Raw genomic sequence first — 25,238 nt, forward strand, 5'->3', positions numbered from 1 at the left:
AAACAATGTATACGTAATAATTAATTTTACCAATTTTATTTTACTATTCACAATAAATAATTTAACAAAATAAAGATAGTTAAAATACATGTAAAATTGCTTCAAAATTGGTTTGACTTGCAATAACCAATAAGCAATTATATAATGAAAAAAAGTTACATGTATATATCCATCCATCCATTTTCTGAGCCGCTTCTCCGCACTAGGGTCGCAGGCGTGCCGGAGCCTATCCCAGCTATCACCGGGCAGGAGGCGGGGTACACCCTGAACTGGTTGACAGCCAATCGCAGGGCACATACAACCAACCAACCATTCACACTCACATTCACACCTATGGGCAATTTAGAGTCGTCAAACAACCTACCACGCATGTTTTTGGGATGTGGGAGGAAACCGGAGTGCGCGGAGAAAACCCACGCAGGCATGGGGAGAACATGCAAACGCCACACAGGCGGGGACGGGGATTGAACCCCAGTCTCCAGAACTGTGAGGCAGACGCTCTAACCAGTCGAACACCGTGCCGCCACATGTATATATAATACTCTTTATTTTACTAATAATTTTGTTCCACTGGATTTATGTGAAAAATTGTTTATTATATATTTATATTTACAATGAACATATCAAAACATTATTTAAGAGATTGCTGAATTAAAAAAAAACAAAAAAACATTCAAATTCAACAAAAGAAACTACTAAATTAATGCAACAAATATTATTACAGGTCTCTTGAAAATGTAAATGCTCTATGGGCTGGAATAAAAAGCCCACGGGCACCCGGGCTGTACTTTACCCACTTCTCTATGCTCTATACCATCACTTATGCTACTCGCCATCTAAACACTGAATATAGCTACAGTACAGAGGTTCTAAAGCATTCCATGACAAGGACTGTCTAAAAATATACTGCTAAGTACGACCCTAATGACCAATATTAAGATAGTGTCTTCATCAAAAATGAGAGGTTTTATTCCTAAAAAGTATATTTATTATTGTAAGCCACCGGACATTAACCGTTTTAGTATAGTGGGGAAACTATTGAAATTATTTAATTAAAAAATTATTGCACATAAAAATGGTACTTCAGTAAGAATTTTAAACCAGTTACATTAAATGCAAATGTATTGTACTTAAAAGGTTCCATACAACTGAAAACTACTCAAAAAAATGAACTGTACTGGATTTTAAAATGTTTATACAGGCTTTATTCATGTCCATCTATAAGCTTCGTTTTAATGTTTGATTAATTGCATGGTTTAAATGTAAATGTTATTTGTATTTAATTCAGTGATTCTTTATCATACCAATAGAGGGAGCCCATGTACCAGACTTTGAGGATCATTGCAGTATAGTACACTTTTATCCTACACTACAGTTTCAGGTTGACTATAAAAGCACACCACTGTCACACCCTCTCTGGTTCTTTCTGAGGCAGAGACGCATGCAGGCTACATGTAAAAGGGCAGCGGATTGTCTGCAATCAGGTCCCTACAGTGTTATTAGTACCACTACGATCAACAGGTTGCCTGGCGACTGTCATCTCTACAAAAGAGGAGGACAGAAAAGAACAAACATCTGACAAAGCTGACAAACTGAGTGCTGCAAATGTTAGGTCAGGTACAAATACAACTTCACAATGGACAACGTTACATGTAGCAGAAGAAAGATTGGGATTGATTCATCCATTTATTCATTGTCTTGTATAAATTTTATTCTGGTGGTACAAAGCTGTTGTAAGCCTCCAGTGCTCAACCTTCTGTCGGCTGTAATGCAGTAAAAAAAACAAAAAAAAAAAAAAAAAATACCGGCATGATCAATAGTCAAGAGGTACTTTGGCAAATATAAATTATGTGTTGAGAAGGCAAGCGGATGTCTCAAATGTGATGTAAGGGGACAGAAAACAGCAATGAGCTGGCCTCTGTCATTAAAAATTATAATAAAAATTCATAAAAATATTTTATTTTAAACACACTTAAAACAAGTGGACACGGGAAAAGTCTTCTTTCCGTTTCTTCATTGTTATACACCGAAAAGGTACAGACTCACATTATGTATGGAGAGTTCTGTTCTATTCTGTAATAAACTGTATTTTAACACATATATTATGTATAATGTGTGCAACGATGTATGTTGATTTCCATTTTCATATCCATGAACTGTAACCTCTTTCCTACTACTGACACCAGGTGGCTATAACACTTGATTTCAAAGGATGTGGGGGAATATTGGCAAGGGTAAGGAGAAAGAAGAAGAAGGGTGAATATGATAACACAGTCCACACATACTATTCCATATGTCCTTGTCTTTGTTCACCAAATCTGTGTTGGTGACGCACAGCACACACTGCACACAGAGGAGAGTAAAAGAGTGAAAGCGCAACGAACTGATGAGGGGATACTTGATTTTAGTGTGTGAACCGAGAAGGCGGACAGCTTGTGTCCGGTCGGGCGCTGAGCTGAGCTGGAGGGAGGACATTTTGTATTGTTTCAGAGGTATTGTTGTAGAAAGTGCAGCAGCATTATTTCATAGTGTTCTCCAGACTCGGGGCAGCGGATACTGTGTCGCTCGTTGGGGTAGACCTGCAAATTGATACAAAACAAAACTAGTATGACAGCAAAACAAGGACAATTCACTTTTACGCCTTTCTGTGACTCTTCCAGTCTCTCTGTATCTCTGCTTCAACCTGCTGATGACATTCTAAGCTCTGTGGCTACTTCTGTCTGAGAACAACCTCTCTGAAGCCCCACAATGGCGAGGTACCGTTGATCAATTTTTTGGTGTCGTCTTGGTCTCATGATGTCAAAATGTGAACAGCTTGATGAGGCGATTGTTTAAATAATAATTCTAAATGAAAAAGGAAATTAATTGGTCGATTCAGAAGTGAATGAGCAAACATGACATGCCGTGATTTGCCGAACAAGATTTTGAAGTTTTGATGAAAACCCTAGTCGGCCGTAGTAAAGCGGTGTCAACGTAACCAAACCCGAAAGAACGTAGTAGGCCGTAAGAAAACTCGGACATTGTCCGTAGTGGGGACGGGAAGCAGCATCCCACATTTGCCGCCTACAACTCTTCTAAAGATAAGTCATCTGTTCAAATTTACCTACAATGCCCACCGTTAGATACCGCTTTATAACAACAGAGAGAGCGAGGGAGTAGAAAAAATTGTACAGTGGTGTATGTAAATAAGTTCATTTGAATGTTTTGGTAAAGCTGCATGTGCACCCTGCGTTGATGCTTATTATGGGCCGGACCTGGCAGGGGAGCTACATTTGACTCGGTGCCCAGCGATGTCCATGTTTCCCCCGTAGAAAACCCTCAGAGAGAATTTGAGAAACTGGAGGGATCCCATCAAAAAATGAGGGATCGGGAGGGAACATAAGGGAATTTGTGGTAAACTGATAGCAGAACCGTATTGCACCTTTGAGCCTCCGGGACGCCGCAGCTACTTACCCCAGGGCCCTAATGGATCCCGTGACGGACCGTGAGAAAACTTAGCAAGACTTAAAATATGGATGGAAAAAAGGCCCAAATCCCACGGTGTACTATGTTTCAGACTACAATGCACTACAATTTTTGGCCATACCATTACAAATACACAATGTGGCCCGAATAAAACCGTGACCTGTGTTCTGCACGCAAACAAATAAAATATTTGTGCCATTGACAAACGGACAACTATGACTCCAATGCATACCCAGGCTTCCCCTGCGGGATACAATAATGGTTAGTTGCTTTCCCCCCTTTCTTTTTTGTCTTATTTAACGACAGAACATGGGCAAAAAGTTGACATACAGTATGATGCAGGGCAATTCTAAATCCAACAAAAACGTTGATGCAGCTTTTGTATTGGATCTTATTCGATTCTATAATCATCGAAAGTTTTATTTATATACATTGGTGCCTTGCGATACGGGTTTAATTTGTTTAATGACTATGCTCATAACACCTCTACCTCAAATCCACTTTTCCCATTGAAATAAATGGAAATGTCATTAATCCGTTATAGTCTCCCCTCCAAAAAACAAACATTGTTGTAATAATGTTTTTAATAAGGAAAATAGGACTCTACAATATTGTACAGTAATCCCTCGTTTATCATGAGGGTTAGGTTCCAGACCACCCCCGCAATAGGTGAATCACCGTATTTAAAAAATATATTTATGCATATTCAAAAGCAGTATGAACCTTCCCGGACTCTTATTAATCTTCCCCACACTCCTATCAACCTCTACCAGAAGTTATTCAGTAAGCTGCAGTAAATTTTGTCATTTTCCGCAGAGGATAAAGAATATAAGTCGGGGTCATTCGTATCTCAAGGAACCACTGTAATTTACTGTTGTAAATGCCTTAAGTGTGTGTGACAGTAACCTGAAGTTGATAGGGCTTCCCAGCACGGATTATCTGTGACACCAAGAAATTGGTGTGGAAAAAGTGCACATTTTCATCTAGAAATCCATGGAGAATCAGCAAACGGTTTGGCCTGGAATGACATCAACAATGAACACAATCAACCTCTGTATGCCAGTAGTATTCAAAGCCACGTAAATCTTCCAACCCATAATAACATAACAATACAGTGCATCATAACCCATTGCATGCTGATTTAAAAAGGGCAAACAAAAATCATATGACATAGACACTACAGATGCAAATAAACTAACTCGCTGGGCAGCTTGTCCACATGCAAAGCCACAGAGCCTTCCTCGTAGCCCTGCTGGTTGTTCTCAGGCACATCCATGTAGCGTTCCGTGTAGCCCGTGTCGTACGCCATCCATACAGTCACCGGGGCACCTGCAATGGCCAACTGGCAGAGGCACAATGTGGTCATGTGGTGGATGAATAGGATATTCAAGTACAACTCCAATTCCAATGAAGTTGGGACATTGTGTTAAACACAAATAAAAACAGTATACAATGGTTTGCAAATCATGCTCAACCTATATTTAATTGAATACACTACAAAGACCTGATATTTAATGTTCAAACTGATCAACTTTATTGTTTTTAGCAAATAATCATTAACTTAGAATTTTATGGCTGCAACACGTTCCAAAAAATGGTAGACGGGGTCATGATTACCACTGTGTTACATCACCTTTTCTTTTAACAACATTCAATAAACATTTGGAAACTAAGGACACTAATTGTTGAAGCTTTGTAGGTGGAATTCTTTCCCATTCTTGCTTGATGTACAGCTTCAGCTGTTCAACAGTCCGGGGTCTCCGTTGTCGTATTTTACGCCACACATTTTCAATGGGAGACAGGTCTGGACTGCAGGCAGGCCTGTCTAGTACCCGCACTCTTTTACTACGAAGCCACGCTGTTGTAACACGTGCGGAATGTGGTTTGGCATTGTCTTGCTGAATTAAGCAGGGGCGTCCATGTAAAAGATGTTGCTTGGATGGCAGCATATCTTTCTCCAAAACTTGTATGTACCTTTCAGCATGAATGGTGGCTTCACAGATGTGTAAGTTACCCATGCCATTGGCACAAACACAGCCCATACCATCACAGATGCTGGCTTTTGAACTGGTTCCGGATGGTTCTTTTCCTCTTCGGCCCGGAGGACATGACGTCCACAATTTCCAAAAACAATTTGAAATGCGGGCTTATCGGACCACAGAACACTTTTCCACTTTGCATCAGTTCATCTTAGATGAGCTCGGGCCCAGAGAAGCCGCTGGCGTTTCTGGGTGTTGTTGATAAATGGCTTTTGCTTTGCATAGTAGAGTTTCAAGTTGCACTTACGGATGTAGCGCTGAACTGTATTTACTGACATTGGTTTTCTGAAGTGTTCCTGAGCCCATGAGGTGATATCCTTTCCACATTGATGTCGGATTTTGATGCAGTGCCGCCTGAGGGATCGAAGGTCACGGGCATTCGATGTTGCTTTTCGGCCTTGCCGCTTACATGCAGTGATTTCTCCAGATTCTCTGAACCTTTTGATGATATTATGGACCCTAGATGATGAAATCCCTAAATTCCTTGCAATTGTACGTTGAGGATCATTGTCCTGAAACTGTTGGACTATTTTCTCGCGCACGTGTTCATAAAGATGTGAACCTCGCCTCATCTTTGCTTGTGAATGACTGAGCAATTCAGGGAAGCTCCTTTTATACCCAATCATGGCACCCACCTGTTCCCAATTAGCCTGTTCACTTGTGGGATGTTCCAAACAGGTGTTTGATAAGCATTCCTCAACTTTCTCAGTCTTTTTGGAACGTGTGGCAGCCATAAAATTCTAAGTTAAGGATTATTTGCTAAAAACAAAGTTTATCAGTTTGAACATTAAATATCTTGTCTTTGTAGTGTATTCAATTAAATATAGGTTGAACATGATTTGCAAATCATTGTATTCTGTTTTTATTTATGTTTAACACAACGTCCCAACTTCATTGGAATTGGGGTTGTAGTTAAAATATAGGGAAATAACATTCTGGTATAGCATGACTTTATGGAACAGTAAGGTTGTACATTTGGTGGCGCTCAGCTAAACAAACTCCTCCACTTGAAGGGATTTTCCACAAGGTGTTTTATAACCTTGTCAAACACTGATACCATATGGACAGCAATTGCAACTACAACTGTTTAAACATACAATACTCCCAAAAAGTTTGGGATGTTCAGATTTCCGGTGAAATTTCAGGATGAACCTAAAATGTACTGTAAACTTCATAGGTGAACTGAAAAGTTTTAAAGGAGGCCGACGTTAACTTGTAAAGGTTATAATGCATTTAGGTTCGTCATGAAATTCCAACCAAAACCCTTTTTTGAGTAGTGTAAATCAGCTTGCTGTTCAAAGAGCCCTACTTTGAAGGAGTATTAGGGTCACATTGAAGAGAGGAAAAATTACATTACAAAATTAAAGTTGGAATCTTATGAGAAGTTGAATATTTTATTCGTTAAAAAGTCTAGTAATTATTCGTAATACTACGAGAAAAAAGTTGTACCGTATATTTTAGAGATACAAATTCTATTTTTTCATATAAAATCTCACATTTTAACAAGTGGATTTTAAAATCCACCCAAACCATTAAAAAAAAATTCTCAAAAATATAAAACTATTCTTATGCTACAGCTTTAATTTTTTAAAAAAATCATACTTTTTTTAAATACAACTTTATTCTTGTAAAATTACGACTTTAATCTTGAAAATATAAAACTTTTTATTTTTAAATTTTTCTCCAAAATACACAACCAGTCAAACGTTTGGACACGGTTTCTCATTTAATAACATGAGAATGTGTGCCTAAACTTTTGACTGGCAAAGTATGACTTTATTCTCACAAGATTGTGTCTTTAATCAGGAAACGTTTTTTCTCCAAAATATGCAACTTTATTCTCGTAGGTTACAACTTCAATCTCATATTTTCTTTTTATTTTCAGTGTGGCTCTAATAACTACTTTGTAGGCAACATATACTGCAATGACAATAAATATTGAAATTATAATATAAATAGGCGGCACGGTGGACGACTGGTTAGAGCGTCAGCCTCACAGTTCTGAGGACCCGGGTTCAATCCCCGGCCCCGCCTGTGTGGAGTTTGCATGTTCTCCCCGTGCCTGCGTGGGTTTTCTCCGGGCACTCCAGTTTCCTCCCACATCCCAAAAACATGCATTCATTGGAGACTCTAAATTGCCCGTAGGTGTGAATGTGAGTGCGGATGGTTGTTTGTTTCTATGTGCCCCGCGATTGGCTGGCAACCAGTTCAGGGTGTACCCCGCCTCCTGCCCGATGACAGCTGGGATAGGCTCCAGCACGCCCGCGACCCTAGTGAGGAGAAGCGGCTCAGAAAATGGATGGATAATATAAATAAACTGAAGTAGGTGTTTTTTATTTTTATTTATTAATTTTTTTTACTAAAAGTGGTACAAAGTGTCATACAACATTTTCAGGCCTGCTCACCTTAAATACATTCGGTCGCTGGATGAGGCCCATGAGAGAAAGGAAGCCGCCATAGGACCAACCATGGATAGCCACACGGCTGAGGTCCACAAAGTTAAACTTCTCCGCTACATACTGAAGGCCCTCCACCTGGTCTTCAATCTCCACCTGACCCTGAGCAAACCAATTCACTGGAGTCCTTAAACTGAAATTCAAGGCAACTAACCTTGGAATCGAACACACATTGCCAAAGTCCTAAAGAGTTATTATTATATTGAAAAAATAATAAATTGTATTCAGGTTACCATTTTGTTTTTAAGTGCGCCTTCAAATTCAAGGCCCCTCTGACAAGATCCCCTCCCATCAATGACAACTACAGCATAGCCCAGCGAGGCCAGCGTGTTCAGGCGGAGGTACTTCATCCCCTTGAAGGAGTTGTTTACCAACTGCACCTGAGAAAACAAAGAATCAACAACAGGTTTACAGTAAGTACCACTCCTTGAGTCATGAAACCACTTAACAAACAACACAGCATGGCTCAACAAAGAGCACTTGTAGGCACAAACCTGTGGGCCTCCATACACAAAGAGAACTGTTGGATGCTTCCTGCCGGGTTGCAGGTTGTGAGGCTTGTAAACCATCCCGTAAAGCTGGAAGCCAGATTTGCCAGGAAAGTCGAAAATCTCAGGCGGATTGTAATCTCCTGGGCAACCTGGCAGAAACACAAAACGTCAACCGTTTGCTTCTGTAAATACTGATTGTGAACTGTCCCAGATTGAATTCTGTTATATTGCATTTTTGTATAGTATTGGCAGTTTCTATAACTGCCACATGATAGTGGTGGTATTAAGAGGTCGATTAAGTCAGGTATGTACGTCCCCACTGAAGGCCCAGGTAACAAATGCACAGCCGGCCACCGCATGTCGTGTAGCGTTATCCTAACAACCGTAATTTCTCGTGTATAATGCGCACCCATGTATAATACACACCCCCAAAGTTGACCTCAAAATTCTGGAAAACCCTTCGACCTATGTATAAAGCATTTTTACAATGCATGATTTTGCTTCTACCCATATGATCAAAACATGAAGTATTATCTGTATTTTGTTAGGTTTTTTTCAAATAATTATTCGGAAGTTAAGCACTTTATTTGAACACGTAATCTTTTTTATTTACTTGCTCTTATTTTGAAATTAACAGCCCTACTTTTATTTTGTAAATTAGAAAACACACAGTTGTGCTCATATGTTTGATTACCCTGGCAGAATTTGTAAGATGGGTATAATTCTTTAAAGAAAAGATGAAGGACCAGCTGAAACATTTAATTTTATTTTAATGGGATTCAAATTAAACGGTCAATCATTTCAGAAAAGCATTATCATTAAACAAAACATAACCACAAAGAAATTAATGATGGTTGTTGTTCAGTCAGTCATATTAAAAAAAACAATATTTCACAAATTCTGCCCAGGCATGTAGACTTTTGAGTACAACTCTACATATATGCAGTCATACGTAACCCTGTCATATTGGAATGAAAGTGTAGGCTAAATCTTTTTGTATAACCACTAGGTGGCGGTGGTATTTTGGAATGAAAGTGTACAGCTTTTTCATAACCACAAAATGGCGGCATACATATATAAAATGTGAAAGTTTTTTTCGATTTGTCCCTATACCTATGTATAATGCGAACTATTGACCTTTGACAATTTTTGGGAGGGAAAATGCGCATTATACATGTGAAATTACGGTACATTAATGGTAGTTGTGTCTCCCTCCTGTGTCAGTGAATTACATCAACATCAACTTTGGCACAAAGCTAGATGGTCAGACTCGTCTGGAGGACGCGTATGTGACTAAAAATAGACTATTTAGTCCTTGATCTTATCACGTTCACAACTATACAGACCCTTTCCAAAAAAAAATTATATCATGGAAAAGTTTATTTATTTCCATAATTCCATTCAAAAAGTTAAATTTTCATAAATTATAGCAGCAGGGCCCACAATTTAAACAATTTCAAGTATTTATTTATTTATTTTTACATAATTCGGGCTTCCAGCTCATAAAACCCACGAAATCAGGAATTCAAAAAATTAGAATAATGTGAAGAAATCATTTACTTCTCAGTTTTTGTAGAAATAAAAGAAGTAAATGAGGGTCATTTCAAAATTATATGTTAATCTTCAATACTTGGTTGGGAATCCCTTTGCTTTAATTACTGCCTGGCTGCGTGCACCGTGGCATTGAGGCAATTAGCCTGTGCATTGCCTGGGAGTAATGGAAGCCCAGATTTCCTTGATGCTTGCTGTCATTTCTTCTTTGTTTTTGGGTCTGGTGCCCCTCATTTTCCTCTTGATAATACCCCATAGATTCTCAATGGGGTCTAGATCCGGTGAGTTGGGTGGCCAGTCAAGCACTGTGATGGCATGGGCATCAAACAAGGTTTTGGTGCTTCTGGCGGTCCTGCTGGAAGATGAAATCTGCATCTCCATACAGATCCTCAGCAGAAGGAATCATGAAGTCCTCTAAAACATTCTGGTAGACTGCTGCGGTGACCTTGGATTTAAGAAAGCGGAGTTACCAACACCTGCACTGGACATTGCACCCCAAATCATAACTGACTGTGGGTATTTCACAATGGACCTCAAGCAGCTTGGGTTCTGTTCTTCACCCGTCTTCCTCCGAATCCTTGGACCTTGATTCCCAAATGAAAGGCGCACTGTACTTACATCGGAAAAGAGTACCTTGGACCACTGGCCAACAGTCCAGTCGTTCTTCTCCTTGGCCCAGTTGAGACGCTTCCTACGTTGGCTCAGGCTCAGAAGTGGCTTGACCCGAGGAACCCGACAGATTTAGCCCATCTCGCGGATGGGATGCGTCTGAATGTGGAGGTTTTTGAAGCTATGACTCCTGCCTGAAGCCCACAGTCATTTCTTTTGCTGATGCATCTTCTCCTGTCACATTTCCTTCCATTGATATGCTTGGCCACAGCACTCTGTGAACAGCCAGCCTCCTTAGCTATGAACTTTTGTGGCTTACCCATTCTATGGAGGGTATCAATGAAGGTCTTCTGGCCAGTTGTCAAGTTTGCAGTCTTCCCCATATTGAAGCCAACTGTGACAATTGAACCAAACTGAAGCAATTTAATGACACCTGGGGAAACCTGTGCAGGTGCTTTGAGTTTAGTAGATGATTAGGGTGTGACACTCAGTTGAAGAATTTGGGCTGATTTCTTCACAGTATTCTAATTTGTTGAATTCCTGATTTCATGGGTTTTATGAGCTCGAAGCCCAAATTATGTAAATATAAACAAATAAATACTTGGGATTGTTTGAGATTGGGCCCTGAAGCTATAATCTTTGAAAGTTTCACTTTTTGAATGGAATTATGGAAATAAATGAACTTTTCCATGATATTCAAATTTTTTGGAAAGGGTCAGTACTCTGTCCCACAGACTTGTTTCCATTGTGTGTTTCAAAATTAAAGTCACAGATTGGTAGGCAACCTTCACAGTTCACACTGGACCAGACGGCTATCGAAGAAAAGGTCATGCACAGACCGTACCCTATATAAGCTGTTCTCACTAAATAAATAAATACAAATATGATATATCACTGAAACACAAGAGAAAAGAAAGACTGACAATGTTACTGAAGGAAATAAGTGAAAACAGCACAAAGAAATCTTTGGCGAAGCAAAACAATGGCTACATGTCACAACAAAATAGAGTCCGTAATCCTAGGACATTCACATTTATTCATTGTTGTCCTGTTCACGAAACCCACTTGAAGTCTTGGAGCAAGAAGGTTCACACACAATTCTTACCCTTCGTCTTATCACGGAATCTTTCATTCAAAGCTTTTTGAGGTGGCTCGATTGCCTTTTTCAACTGCCAGGTCGATCATCTTCAACGTGGAGGATGCATTGTAGGCATTACATCATGTTTTTAGCACGATGATTTGGTTTAGAAATGATTGAAAAACGTGAACCATTAACAACATGGAGCTCAGTCAACACAATTTTGGTGGGTTGAAGAGAAGCTAAGAATACACAAGAATGTGATGATCCTGAGATCGGGAAAAATCACACGTACCTATTTATTGGAGATTAAATCATTAAGGTCATAAGGTTTACAGTACCATTCAATATTGAAAAAGGTTGACAAAGGTGGAATAAATTATCATGTTTACCGGGTGACTCCATCATGCTGGCCCAGACTTCAGGCGCTATGTGTAACGGGTAACCTTCTGAGCTGGTCAGTTTGTAGACGTGAACACAAGGAGGAGTGCTCACATTACTGTAGTGACTGACAAAAAAGTCAAAGTTCTGCCGAGTGAGAGAGGAGATAAAGCAGAGGAAGTCATACATACAAGAAAACAACAATCATTTATAAATTATGAGTAAAAAACAAGGCTAATAATAATCTTACTTGACTAACGGAGCAGCTATGAGAGAAGCCAGGTTTGGTTAGTCTGACCACATCTCCTGGTGAGTCATAGCTGACCACATAGAGATGATGCTCCAGCGGAGTGTCTCTGGTGCCTTGAAAATACACCAACTTTGTAACCTCATTCACCCAGATCTAATAAGGGGGAAAAAGTAGGAGAAATATGGTCAGGATTAAAATGACAATGGCTAGACAATTGCTGTAACGTATGTATGCTCAGAGTAGATTCTTTCTTTGGAGAAAGTCAGATATAGAGGTTGCGGGTAACAGGATGTAGAGTTTTTTCCTCAGTTCTGCAACCTGGGGTAAGTTATGAGCAGTAAAAAAAGCATTAACTCACTAACATCATATAACAGGACTGGTAATAGTAAAAATAATAATATTGTCGATTCGCTTTAGACTTCTACTGCATCATCACTGATGGGCGAGTGTTTCTAGGTTAATTGAAGAAAATGCCCCGATCCAAATTCAAAATGATATACGTTAAATTGTACTTGTAGTATGTATCAGAGAGTTATTTTATCTTACCTTTGACCCATGCCTGGCAAGCACCTCCCATTCTCCACTCGTCAATGCAACTTCCTCCTTGATAGCACATTTAAATTGTCCTGTTGGAAAATTATTAATGAATCAACATGTTCCTTGGGATTAAAAAAAAGTAATAAAACATTTTCATAAAGAAATGACTTTTTCAATAAACTGACAAACAATGGAGCACTTACACACTCATCCTTACCTTCTATGTGCTGGTAATCATCTGTCCAATTGTAGCAGCTAGGTTGTAACAGGGATGTGATTTTATACAGATGACTGAAACCTGTTTTAGACTCATTGATCCAAATGAAATTAAACTCTTCTTCTGACGTCTGAATAAACGGATAAAATATATCATGGACCTGTACAGAGAAGCACAAAAGGTTCATCTTCAAACACCGTAATATTGCAATTACAATCAAGTACAATAACTTTAAATCAGAGGATGCTCATTTTTAATCATTGTTTTACAAAACTCACATATAAATGGTAAATATACAACGTATATAAATACAAAAGTAAGGATGTACATTAATCCAGATGTCGGTGGTCTCTTCATAGATAATGTATGGTTGTGTGTTGGTGGGGACTCCCTCCAGACTGGTCTGCCTCTGAGCCGGATCATTTGTGACCGGGATGAAAAGAGCTGGAGGCAGCAGGACCAGCTGCAATTTTCTCTGACTGCGGTCCAGCAAAACTGCCCAGCCACTGGGAGGCAGGAGCAGACAGTGTTTCAAGACTTCTTTATAATGGAAGGGTTTGTTCTATTTTAACCTAGTCATAATATGTTATTGCTGTTTCAAACATTATAGAGAGCGTCAATATTTTACTTCAAACAGCGTAGACATACAGGTTCATTTATTTCAGTAATTCACTTCAAAAAGTGAAACTCAGATTATACAGATTCATCAAACAAATTGTAAATTACTTTTCAGAAGGCCAATTCATAAATAATTATAAAAGTTATTTTGATTTCTTATGTAATATTCACATTTCTTGAGAAAATGATTTTTGTTACATGTAAACTGTAATTATCAGAAATATGAAAAATAAAACCACTAAATATTTCTCTCTGTGTGTGTAGTGAATATATATAGGCTACTGTGAGTTTCACTTTTTAAGATGAATTACTGAAATCAAGTTTTCCACAATATTCTAATTCATTGAGATGCTCCTTTGGGTAAGTATAATGGCATAAACTCCTTCTTAAACTTTTTTATTTCAAGTAGCAAGTGTTCAAAACAAGACAGGAACATTAAAAAAAAAAAAGTACTTTACAGTGATTAAGTTAAAGCTGCACTGCACATTAAAGTTAAATAAGAATTGTACCTCAATAAATGCTTAAAAACAAACAGCTCTTAAGGATTAAATGCAAATGTAACTGTTAAAAGTGAAATACAACTGGATGGGACTAAGACAGTGATTTTCCCCCCCCACATACCACTAGAGGAAGCCCACGTAACACTCGTGATAACAGGACCACACTTTGAGAATCACTGGCAAAACGGAATCAACACCTACTATTTGCCGTCACTTGTCCATCCTACCCTAGCGATGTATTCTGTCCCTGGAAACAAGGAGGTGAAAGGGACTACCAGCTCTTTATCTTGCATGCTCACAATCTGTAGATACACAGACACAGTATTAGGAGTGTAAGGTGATGATGGCATTGAAGAGAAAAGAACAACAAGGAAAGTGTGACTCACTCTTCCTTGATGATCTGTCTTGATCTCTGCTAGTTTAAGTGTTGCCTGTGGATTTTTGCTACCTACAAATTCCAGAATAAAAGGTTCAATAAAGTAGCACTGAACACATTTTAGTAATGTACTCCAAAGTTGTGTGTATGACTATAGTAACCTGTACGGGGGTATCTGTATGCGTCTGCTTTGCGCTCTTCCAGTGCTGGAGATGGAACATGAATAATTTCTACTTCCGTCTCATCTACCTCCTCATACAGCAGATATACTGTTTTCCCCCCACTCGAGTCTATGAGGGGAAAAAAATAACACAGGACGCACAGCACAAAATTTAAAATATGCTATGTTAAAGACAAAGTCAACAATACTTAAAAGGTTGGAGAACAGTTATTGTAATTTCAGAAACATTTTTAGCTGTGGATTATTGTCAAAATGTCAGCATAAAGATTTAGCTGTCTGAGCTTGTTGGTGCTGACCTTCTTCTGCTGTGGGACTCCACCAGTAGCCAGTAAAACGATCAAACTCTTCTTGGATGACAAATGTTGCTACACCTGCAGACTTGGGGTCTTCTTTGACATTATCCACACCTGGAAAAAAAAGAAGGAAATGAAGCTTACATCCTTATGATGGTTAATGGATATCTAAAATACTGTCTAGGACATCTTTGCTAACAGTGTAATATTGGATGAAAGACATGTTTGTACTTTCAGTATACCCTTTACTAAATAAACCATTGAACCACAAATGTAAAAATCAGTCTTTTTAGCTAAATGGCCCACTCAAAAGACTGAGAAAGTTGAGGAATGCTCATCAAACAACTGTTTGGAACATCCCACAGGTGAACAGGCTAATTGGGAACAGGTGGGTGCCATGATTGGGTATAAAAGGAGCTTCCCTGAATTGCTCAGTCATTCACAAGCAAAGATGCGGCGAGATTCACCTCTTTGTCAACAAGTGCGTGAGAAAATAGTCGAACAGTTTAAGGACAATGTTCCTCAACGTACAGTTGCAAGGAATTTAGGGATTTCATCATCTACGGTCCATAATATAATCAAAAGGTTCAGAGAATCTGGAGAAATCATTGCATGTAAGTGGCAAGGCCGAAAAGCAACATTGAATGCCCGTGACCTTCGATCCCTCAGGCGGCATTGCATCAAAAACCGACATCAATGTGGAAAGGATATCACCACATGGGCTCAGGAACACTTAAGAAAAACAATGTCAGTAAATACAGTTTGGTGCTACATCCGTAAGTGCAACTTGAAACTCGACTATACAAAGCAAAAGCCATTTATCAAAAACACCCAGAAACGCCACCGGCTTCTCTGGGCTCGAGCTCATCTAAGATGGACTGATGCAAAGTGGAAAAGTGGTATGTGGTCCGACGAGTCCACATTTCAAATTGTTTTTGGAAATTGTGGACGTCGTGTCCTCCAGGTCAAAGAGGAAAAGAACCAGCTGGACTGTTATGGAGGCAAAGTTCAAAAGCCAGCATCTGTGATGGTATGGGGCTGTGTTAGTGCCCAATGGCATGGGTAACTTACACATCTGTGAAGGCACCATTAATGCTGAAAGATACATACACTTTTTGGAGAAACATGCTGCCATCCAAGCAACGTCTTTTTCATGGATGCCCTTGTTTATTTCAGCAAGATAATGCCAAACCACATTCTGCGCGTGTTACAACAGCGTGGCTTTGTAGTAAAAGAGTGCGTGTACTAGACAGGCCTGCCTGCAGTCCAGACCTGTCTCCCATTGAAAATGTGTGGCGCATTATGAAGCGTAAAATACGACAAGGGAGACCCCGGACCGTTGAACAGCTGAAGCTGTACATCAAGCAAGAATGGGAAAGAATTCCCCCTACACAGCTTCTACAATTAGTGTCCTCGGTTCCCAAAGGTTTATTGAATGTTGTTAAAAGAAAAGGTCATGTAACACAGTGGTAAAGATGACCCTGTCCCAGCTTTTTGGAACGTATTGCAGCAATAAAATTACAAGTTAATGATTATTTGCTAAAAACAATAACGTTCATCAGTTTGAACATTAAATATCTTGTCTTTGTAGTGTATTCAATTAAAAATAGGTTGAACATGATTTGCAAATCATTGTATTCTGTTTTTATTTATGTTTAACACAACGTCCCAACTTCATTGGAATTGGGGTTGTAATAATGTCCTACAAAATCCCAAGGGACAAGTCAGACAACCTGATCTGATCAGAACTGACAAAGATACAAGTGAAGAAGCTTACAGGGGAATATACACACAAACAACGATTCAAACTCATTGGCAATCAAAAGTTTGCAATTAATCTAAGAATCATATATTTGGGATGTGGGAAGAAACCAGACTGTTCAGATGTTTCAACATAAATTCAAAAACAGATTGTATGACTGTCAGGCCACATATATACCTAATGTGGATATAAAATGTAGACAACACACCCCTGTTCAAATGCCAGGGCTTTGTGATATAAAAACATTACAAAGAGAAATTTAAAACGATTTCCACCATAAATGTGACCGATAAAATGTACGACTCAATTTAGTTTTTTATAATGTTTTTCGAGAGGGTAAGTAAAAATAAACAACTGCAATATGGTTGCACAAATACCTTTTGGAATTATGGCCAAAAGGTTAAACCTTGGTTTCATTTAACTATAACAAATCGTTTAAAAAACATGTGGGAAAATGTGTGATGGTAGCCATCAGTAAAATACCGAAGTGTCAAAACCTGTACATTTGCAAATAAACAAAGTTACACAATAAACAAAATGTAATTAAATTTGACATCTTCACACCTTTGTGACAGTAGGTTAGTCTCTTTTCTTCTCCAGTCTTAATGTTAGCTATCCACAGGTCATTATTGTTGATGAAGGCTATGAAGTCGGGGTTTCCCGGGCAGATTTTTGGGTCCATTCGGGTGCCCGAGCACTGGGTCTTGATCTCCACAGGCTTTACCGGAGCAGACTGCTAAAACCAGAAGAGAAGATAAATATTTGAATGTGTCGGAAAAACAAAAGTGCAAACTGATTTAAGAAAGAACTTAAATAAACAAAGATTCTGAACGTTGTGATGTTCAGTTGTACTGAAAAGACAAGATTTCCGCAAGTGGAAATAGACAATCGTGTGGCCAGACCGTGTGCTTCTCGAATCCATCAATCTATGCCGTAATAACTTACAGGATAAATTATTAAAGAAGATGCATAACAGCATTGTACTCACAATGAAGCCATTGTTGCCTCCGTCCCGACAGTAAAACAGGCTATTGCTAGCCTGGAAGAGGAACAGGCCCGTCTGTGTGTGGTAGTCATAGGAGGTGATTCCAAATGCTCCAAGACGTTTACGCTCCCTCAGCAGTTCTTCCTCTCGTGAGTAGGCCCCTTGGTGTGGCGTCGCCTTATAGAGCAACAGAAATTGGCAAGTTTTTGTGACAGAAGAAAAATTAGGCCAAGATAGATCATTTCCAAACTTTTTCCATCATTACTGTGACCTATAAGCTGTACAACACGATTAAAAAAAAAAAAAACATCTTTTCAAGAAGGGAAGTAAAAAAAAAACAACTGAGATAATGTGGTTGTGGGATGGAGGGAGGGAGGGAGCGCTCACAGTTCTGAAGACCAGGTTCAAATCCCGGCCCCACCTGTGTGGACTTTGGATGTTCTCCCCATGTCTGCGTGGGTTTTTTCCGGACACTCCGGTTTCCTCCCACATCCCAAAAACATGCATGGTAGGTTAAATGACAACTCTAATTTGCCCGTAGGTGAGAATGTGAGTGCGAATGGTTGTTTGTTTGTATGTGCCCTGCGATTGGCTGGCAACCAGTTCAGGGTGTACCCCGCCTCCTGCCCGATGATATCAGGGATAGCCTCCAGCACACACGTGACCCTAGTGAGGAGAAGCGGCTCAGAAAATGGATGGATGGATGGATGGATGGATGGATAATCTGGTTTCCTCCCACATCCCTTATACATGTGTGGTAGGTTGATTGAAGACTCTAAATTGCCCGTAGGTGTGAATGTGAGTGCGAATGGATGTTTGTTTATATGTGCCTTGCGATTGGCTGGCGACCAGTTCAGGGTGTACCCCGCGTCTCTCTCTCACACACACACACACACACACACATATATATATATATATATATATATATATATATATATATATATATATAAAAAACAAAACAAAAAAACTAACAAAAAAAACCATATATATATATATATATATATATATATATATATATATATATATAAAACAGCATATACAGTAGAGCTACTGATGCCACATAAGAGTGGAAATTCACCTGGAAGTGATCAAGCATTTGTTTCCAAGACAAGACTAAGAGAGCCTCTTTGCGGATCTTCTTTGGGATTTCTGAATAGAGCAAGGAGTTCTCTCTGCTTCCGTAAGGCATTCCTGATAAATGCACAGAAAAGAGACAAAGACATCTTCAAATAAAACCAGAAACCAGGAGAAATGTAATTATGTGATTGTTTTCATGTCATGAGGTCATATTTGTGGTGCAGAGGGAAGAGAACATGACTTGGGGTCAAGAGACGAAAAAGCACGAGGGAGCAATTGAAAGAAAGCACAAATCATAAACTTTATGAACCTTACCGAGGTAGTATAACCGGTGGGAATGGGCAGCATTTTCATCCTTCTTCTGCACAAACTGGAAGTCATGGGGAGCTTTGTTGGCAATCATGCCAGAGTACTTCCTGCTACAGTGGATGATGTCACGGAGTCCTTCCCATGAGTGTTTCGCCACAAAAAACTGAGAAGGCACATCCTCCATCTCCACCACCTCTGTGCTGTCCGATAGGCCGTCCACAGCCGTCATCCTAACTGTAACACAGCTGAACGTTGAACATTACATACAGATTAGTGGTGCTGAAAGTACTTCAAACTTGCGTCCTCTTTTTTTTTAATCACAGTGGAACCTCCAAAGTTTAACACAATTTGTCCTGTTAAGATGGCTGACTTGACAATTTTATATATATATATATATATATATATATATATATTTTTTTTTTTTTTTTTTATTATGTAAAGTGAATGACTGTGTTCCAAGGTCAAACTTTAACCACAATAAAACCTTTAATTACAGGCTTTAAGTCACATTTTAACATTGTTAACTGTCATAATAAACATTTCCTACTGTAAAACAAAACCGAAACGAAAGTCAAACCGTCGAACATATCTGACACACACACGTTGAGCCTTGCGGTTGCTTCACCGGTATGTGCTGTTTATCAAATTCATAGCCAACATCGGTGGTTGTGCAATAGAAAAAAATACTGCACACATTTTCAGTACGATATAAATGTGCCATTTTTTTACGAACTTCTCCTTTTTCATGCTGATCATTGGCCATTATGGTTTACATGCATGATGTTAGTATCTGCTTGGTAAAATTTAATTGTCTATGTAATAGCTATTTAATAACATGCGTATCGTACTGAGAGCCCAGACCCTTTCCTCTATCAGATAAGTTAAATTTAGGGTACTTTGGTTATTATTACACGTTAGGTGGTCAAACCAATTAGTCGACGAGTCGACTTTACGACTGTGCATCGATGTTTAACGCTTAAATCACTAATCACATTTTTGGCATCAAGTCTTCTGATCGGCCAATTAACAGAGGATTTCTGACTCGCCTGTCTGCTGCCGTCCCAAAATTATAATGCTCTGTGGAGTAGCGAAATGTCCGGCCGACAAGGCAACACAATCTTCAAACATCTGCTTGTCCGAATACCAAAATAGGCTGGTTGTGGATAAGAATGGCTGTTAACCTCGCTAGCTTCGGCTGTTCAAATTGCAGCTAGTCTTAAAATTTTGATACAAGCGGTACCCCGGGAAGTCGTCACCATCGTCGTCACCAAAATGTTTTGCCTAATAATGCACAGACAACAATTATGTGCTAACGAGAAATGCATTATTTTACCAAAAATGCGAGCCATAGCAGTCTATCCTCAAACGCAAGAAAAAGCAAAAGTGAAATTGAAACAGCGAAACAGAAAAATGCTAATTTTTTTTGTTAAAGACAAACATGCACACGACTCCCACTAATTACAACTCCAATTAGGATAATGGTGATTTTTAATAATTTGTTTAGTTCTCTGTGCCGTTCCGAATACACTATATTGCCACGAGTATTCGCTCACCTGCCTCGACTCACATATGATTTTAAGTGACATCCCATTCTAAACCCATATGGTTTAATACGATGGTGGTCTACCCTTTGCAGGTGTAACATCTTCAACTATTGTGGGAAGGCTGTCAACAAGGTTTAGGAGTGAATTTATGGGAATTTTTGGTCTATCAGGACTCTGCGCAGGCAAGTTAAGTTCATCCATACAAAACTCTCTCATTCATGTCTTTATGGACCTTGCTTTGTGCACTGGTGCACAGACATTTTGAAAAGTGAGTGGTAATGCCCAAACTGTTTGACTGTCCAAAATCTCTTGGTATGCTGGCTGAAGCATTCAGATTTCCTTTCACTGGCGCTCAGGGACTAATATTTTGGGCATTTCCAACTTTGTCCGGAGATTGCTCCTTACTGTTCCAACACGACTGTGCATCAGTGCACAAATCTACGTTCATAAAGACATGGATGAGAGAGTTTGATGTGGATGAACATTACTGGCCAGCACAATCCCGACCTCAACCCTCTAGAACTCTGGGATGAATTAGAGCAGACACTGAGAGCCAGGTGTTCTCGTCCAACATTAATGTGTCACCTCACAAATGCGATTCTGAAAGAATGGTTATAAATTCCCAGAAACACACTCCTAAACCTTGTGGAAAACCGTCCCAGAATAGTTCAAATTGTTATAATTGCCGAGGGTGGACCGATGTTATATTAAACCCTATGGATTAAGAATGGAATGTCACTTAAATTCATATCTGAGTCAAGGCAGGTGAGCGAATAGTTTTAGCAATATACTGTATCTTTACGTGAAACCTGTCTGTGGCACCCAAAAAGGTTGGGTACCGCTATAATGCACTAAAAAAATATCAATGACGGGATCGATTAATCAACTTGAAATTGGCCTTTATCACATTATAGCCGACAACAAAAAATCTTCAGCCGTTCAACCCCTGTTACAAGTTTCTTCTTTGCCATCAATGGTACAATTCTGCGGTGACATCACCCCAAAACGCCAGAGAAAAAGCAATGCGGAGTGGAGTTAATTCTTTTGATGCTCACTGAGCATGATGTCACACCCCCAAATTTTATTTGACTTTCGAGACATATTTATAGTAAACTTGGTTGAACTCCAAATGATCCAACTTTTGGAGTATATTTCACTTTGGAGGTTCCACTGTAACTACTTCAAGAAGACTAGATCAAATGTGTTTATCTATCTTCATAAGCATCAGTGAAAGGAGACGTTGTACCTTTTCCAAATACCCTCTTTAGTCTCGCAAAGCTTGACCTTCTTGACTCTATGCATTCACCGGTCAACAGCCTCTCAAAGCCTGCAACATGCGAGTAGCAGGTACAGCAGGGAAATTCCTTCAATAAAGTTCACAATCACACAATTGTCCACATTCTCCAAGAAGATATGTCAAGCTTTAAAAATAGCTTGTTTTTCCCACTAGTCAATTTCTGCTGGATCATCCCAAAAAGCATGCCCTTACCAAAAATCAATGTCACAAAGTAAACCTTTCCCGAAGATGTTATGGAGCACAGTGGCTCAGAAGCAGAAAATATTGTTCAAACTATGGTTATGAGTAGTCTTCAAATTTTATTATCTGTTGGGTAAGACGAAAATATTTGTCTTCGGTTTTGGTAGAAGTAAAGTACAGTGTTCATGCAATTCTCCACATTCCTTCCTTTATAATCTGAGTTGGGTGAGGGATTAGTGTGAGGCGAACAGATGAAGGAAAAATGTACTGTATACTCTGGAGAAGGGGTGCATTTATGATTATCCTAGGACAGTGGTTCAAAGTGTGGTACGTGAAAGAGTCACTGAATTAAATGTTCAACCAGGCTTGTGCATAATGTTACAGTGGCCTAAACTGTTTTTTAAACCAGTACTGTAATTTGTTAAATACAGTTCAAATGTAATTAACTTTTAAATGGAATAAATTTAATATTTAACAACTGTTTCTTTTCAGATACTTATTTTGGGACATTTTTCATCTAACTTGAATGTGCAATACATTTTAATTAAATCATTATTTAAATGCAGTTTTTTGATTTTCCTAAATTTAAGCGCAGTATTGATGTTCAAACTGGAGATAATGTTACAGTGGCTTATATTTCAATTCAATTTTATTTTTATCGCCCTTAATCACAAATGTCTCAAAGGGTTTGGCAATAACTAATACGAAAATCTCAAAAGCAAAACAATGCACCCCACAAATAACCTATGCATACAAATATACTCTATAATATCATAATCTAGCAAAAAATCCAAATAACATCAATATTAAAATCAGCATCGGAAGCCCACAACTCACAGAGACAAAGCTCTTTTCATTCAACGACATCCCAAGATCTAAACCAGTAGATTGTAAATTGGTGGGTCAGGACCCAAAAGCAGGTCGCGGGCAACGAGTAAAAAATTATATGTATTATGATTTTTCCCATACAGTATAGATGTGTACCAAGTCCCCACACAAAACCTAGGTAAGCAAAAGGAAGTGTGACTGCCTAACACTCTAGCCACTAGTATACGCCGTAAACAAATACAGTGCAGCTCAGCCTCTGGCTCACAGGCATCATAGCTAGCAATACATTTGGCAGAATGTTTATATAAAACATTTTGTTTATTGTTCTTAACTTTTATTGATTAAATGCAGCTCCTAGGGTGACACCAGTTGAGAACCACTGGTCAAATCCCACTTTCATGAATAAAACCTCTGCCTTGTTTTTGATGGACACCAGGGCCTACTACACTATTGTATTTCTGTGGCAGTCATTCTGATGTTACTTGGAGAGCCAAGTATTTTTTTGGGTGGTACTTAAAAAAGTTGAAAACCACTGTGCTAGCAGGTTATCCCAGACCCACCGATTTTGATGGTGTAATTTAAATACTGTATGTTAAGACACTAAATATGTCAGTGATGACACGGTGGCCGACTGGTTAGAGTGTCTGCCTCACAGTTCTGAGGACCGGGATTCAATCCCTGGCCCCGCCTGTGTGGAGTTTGCATGTTCTCCCCGTGCTTGTGTGGGTTTTCTCTGGGCACTCCGGTTTCCTCCCACATATGAAAAAATATGCATGGTAGGTTAATTGACAACTCTAAATTGCCCATAGGTGTGACTGTGAGTGTGAATGGTTTTTTGTTTGTATGTGCCCTGCGATTGGCTGGCGACCTGCTCAGGGTGTATCCCGCCTCCTGCCCGATGGTAGCTGGGATAGGCCCGCGACCCTAGTGAGGAGAAGCAGCTCCGAAAATGGATGGATGGATGTACTGTATATAACTTAAAATGCAATGACAATAAAAACCAGTGCGCATGAAAATGACTTATGTTGGTTTGCGCTGTCACCTGGTGTCTAAAGTGGGATGAATGAGAAGGAACTTATGAATGAGCATACAGTACTATCTGCTTTTCTTGTCGCAGTGACAAATTGTACAAGAGTAATGTTAATTCATGGCTTCTGATAAAATCACTGACTTTCCGAGCAATGTGATATGTAAGTGGTAATGAGTAATATGTATGACAGAAAACGGGAAAAACACACGCGATGACTCATAAATGTCTGTGTTATCCTGACATAGAACGAAATATCTATATCGTCAACCGGATTGCTTTAAGTGTGGCGTACAACTGAATTGTAGCAATGTCCCTAATGTTGGGAGGAAGCCAATCGACAATAGATCTTTGTTCTCCCGGTTTTATTTACTGACACATAGGGAACACCGGTAAATTCCGATCCAATGTTTTTACAGTTGATTTGGCACACACACACGATACGATTAATCTGGCAGCGGGTGCCAACACCCGAAATCGTGTGACGATTGGCTCTCAAACAATGCTAACAGTGGATACATTCTTATTTCCTTTCATTTGACATCAGCGTTCTCTTCTGTCATTTGCGCTCCGAAGCTATCCGGCTAACGACTGCTACCGTTAATTTAGCTAGCTGGCCGCTTGGTAATGCTATTGTGGGAAAAAATACGTACATCGTCCGTACGAAACAAGCCGTAATAAAGTGAATCACTTACCAAACTACCCGTTGTTTTTTTTACCCGAGTAGACGGCTTTACTAGCTTGTTGTCAATATTTTTAGACCCCTAAAGGTTGTAGCCATTGCCCAGAGTGGCCACACAAAAATGTAGCTTGCTTACAGAGCGGAAAGGGGGAGGAACCTTTGCTCGGGTGGGTCGTGCACACTCCCGGAATACTTTCGGGAACGCACTGTGCCACTCCCGATGGGGTCATCAATGTTGGCGTCACTAATCCCCGCGTGACTCTTCATTCTGCAGCTTTTTCCGTGGCGCAGAAACATTTAGGCCGTCTGTTTACACCTTTGAACGAACCTCCTGTTGTGCATATGAAGCGCTGTTTTTTGCAACTCTACCACTCGACTCGAACTGTGAATATTCATATTTGTCATATTATGCAGATTTATGTTGCTTTACAATATTGTGCACGTTGAACATTTCCACCAGGATACAAAACATCCTGTTTGTCCCCCCTTTTTTAAAAGGGAAATA

At 39.4% G+C, this 25,238-nt stretch overlaps 1 protein-coding gene across 4 annotated transcripts; it reads right to left on the reverse strand.

Moving 5' to 3' along the window:
• Positions 1 to 1,943: 1,943 nt before the first annotated feature.
• On the reverse strand, positions 1,944 to 24,881 carry dpp9 (dipeptidyl-peptidase 9). 4 transcript variants are annotated; one of them, XM_061694145.1, is made up of 21 exons: positions 24,747 to 24,881; positions 21,966 to 22,046; positions 19,182 to 19,420; positions 18,868 to 18,980; positions 17,793 to 17,966; positions 17,369 to 17,537; positions 15,046 to 15,156; positions 14,730 to 14,858; positions 14,579 to 14,640; positions 14,394 to 14,494; positions 13,403 to 13,580; positions 13,075 to 13,234; positions 12,867 to 12,946; positions 12,321 to 12,473; positions 12,082 to 12,217; positions 8,455 to 8,600; positions 8,194 to 8,340; positions 7,910 to 8,062; positions 4,665 to 4,807; positions 4,372 to 4,483; positions 1,944 to 2,579 (listed from the first exon to the last, which is right to left on the reverse strand). In XM_061694145.1, the coding sequence occupies exons 2-21, from the start codon at positions 22,019 to 22,021 to the stop codon at positions 2,487 to 2,489; spliced, it is 2,655 nt and encodes an 884-aa protein (XP_061550129.1). In that variant the 5' UTR covers positions 22,022 to 22,046; positions 24,747 to 24,881; the 3' UTR covers positions 1,944 to 2,486. The 4 variants fall into 4 exon arrangements, with proteins under 4 accessions (XP_061550129.1, XP_061550127.1, XP_061550128.1 ...); XM_061694143.1 differs by having other exon boundaries at positions 17,369 to 17,540; XM_061694144.1 differs by having other exon boundaries at positions 17,369 to 17,540; positions 21,966 to 22,083.
• Between the last annotated feature and the right edge of the window lie 357 nt (positions 24,882 to 25,238).

This window comes from Phycodurus eques, chromosome 13 (genome assembly GCF_024500275.1).
Source record: "Phycodurus eques isolate BA_2022a chromosome 13, UOR_Pequ_1.1, whole genome shotgun sequence".
Taxonomy (NCBI): Eukaryota; Metazoa; Chordata; class Actinopteri; order Syngnathiformes; family Syngnathidae; genus Phycodurus; species Phycodurus eques.

Bases quoted from the DNA above. Each gene is read 5' to 3' on its own strand.
- dpp9 (XM_061694143.1), bottom strand. From the start codon at position 22,021: ATGCATAGAGTCAAGAAGGTCAAGCTTTGCGAGACTAAAGAGGGTATT. The intron at 19,421-21,965 runs GTACAACGTCTC...TTCAACGTTCAG, and splicing joins AAAGAGGGTATTTGGAAAAG to CTGTGTTACAGTTAGGATGA. The intron at 14,859-15,045 runs GTCAGCACCAAC...TTCCCCTCATAG, and splicing joins GAGTCCCACAGCAGAAGAAG to ACTCGAGTGGGGGGAAAACA.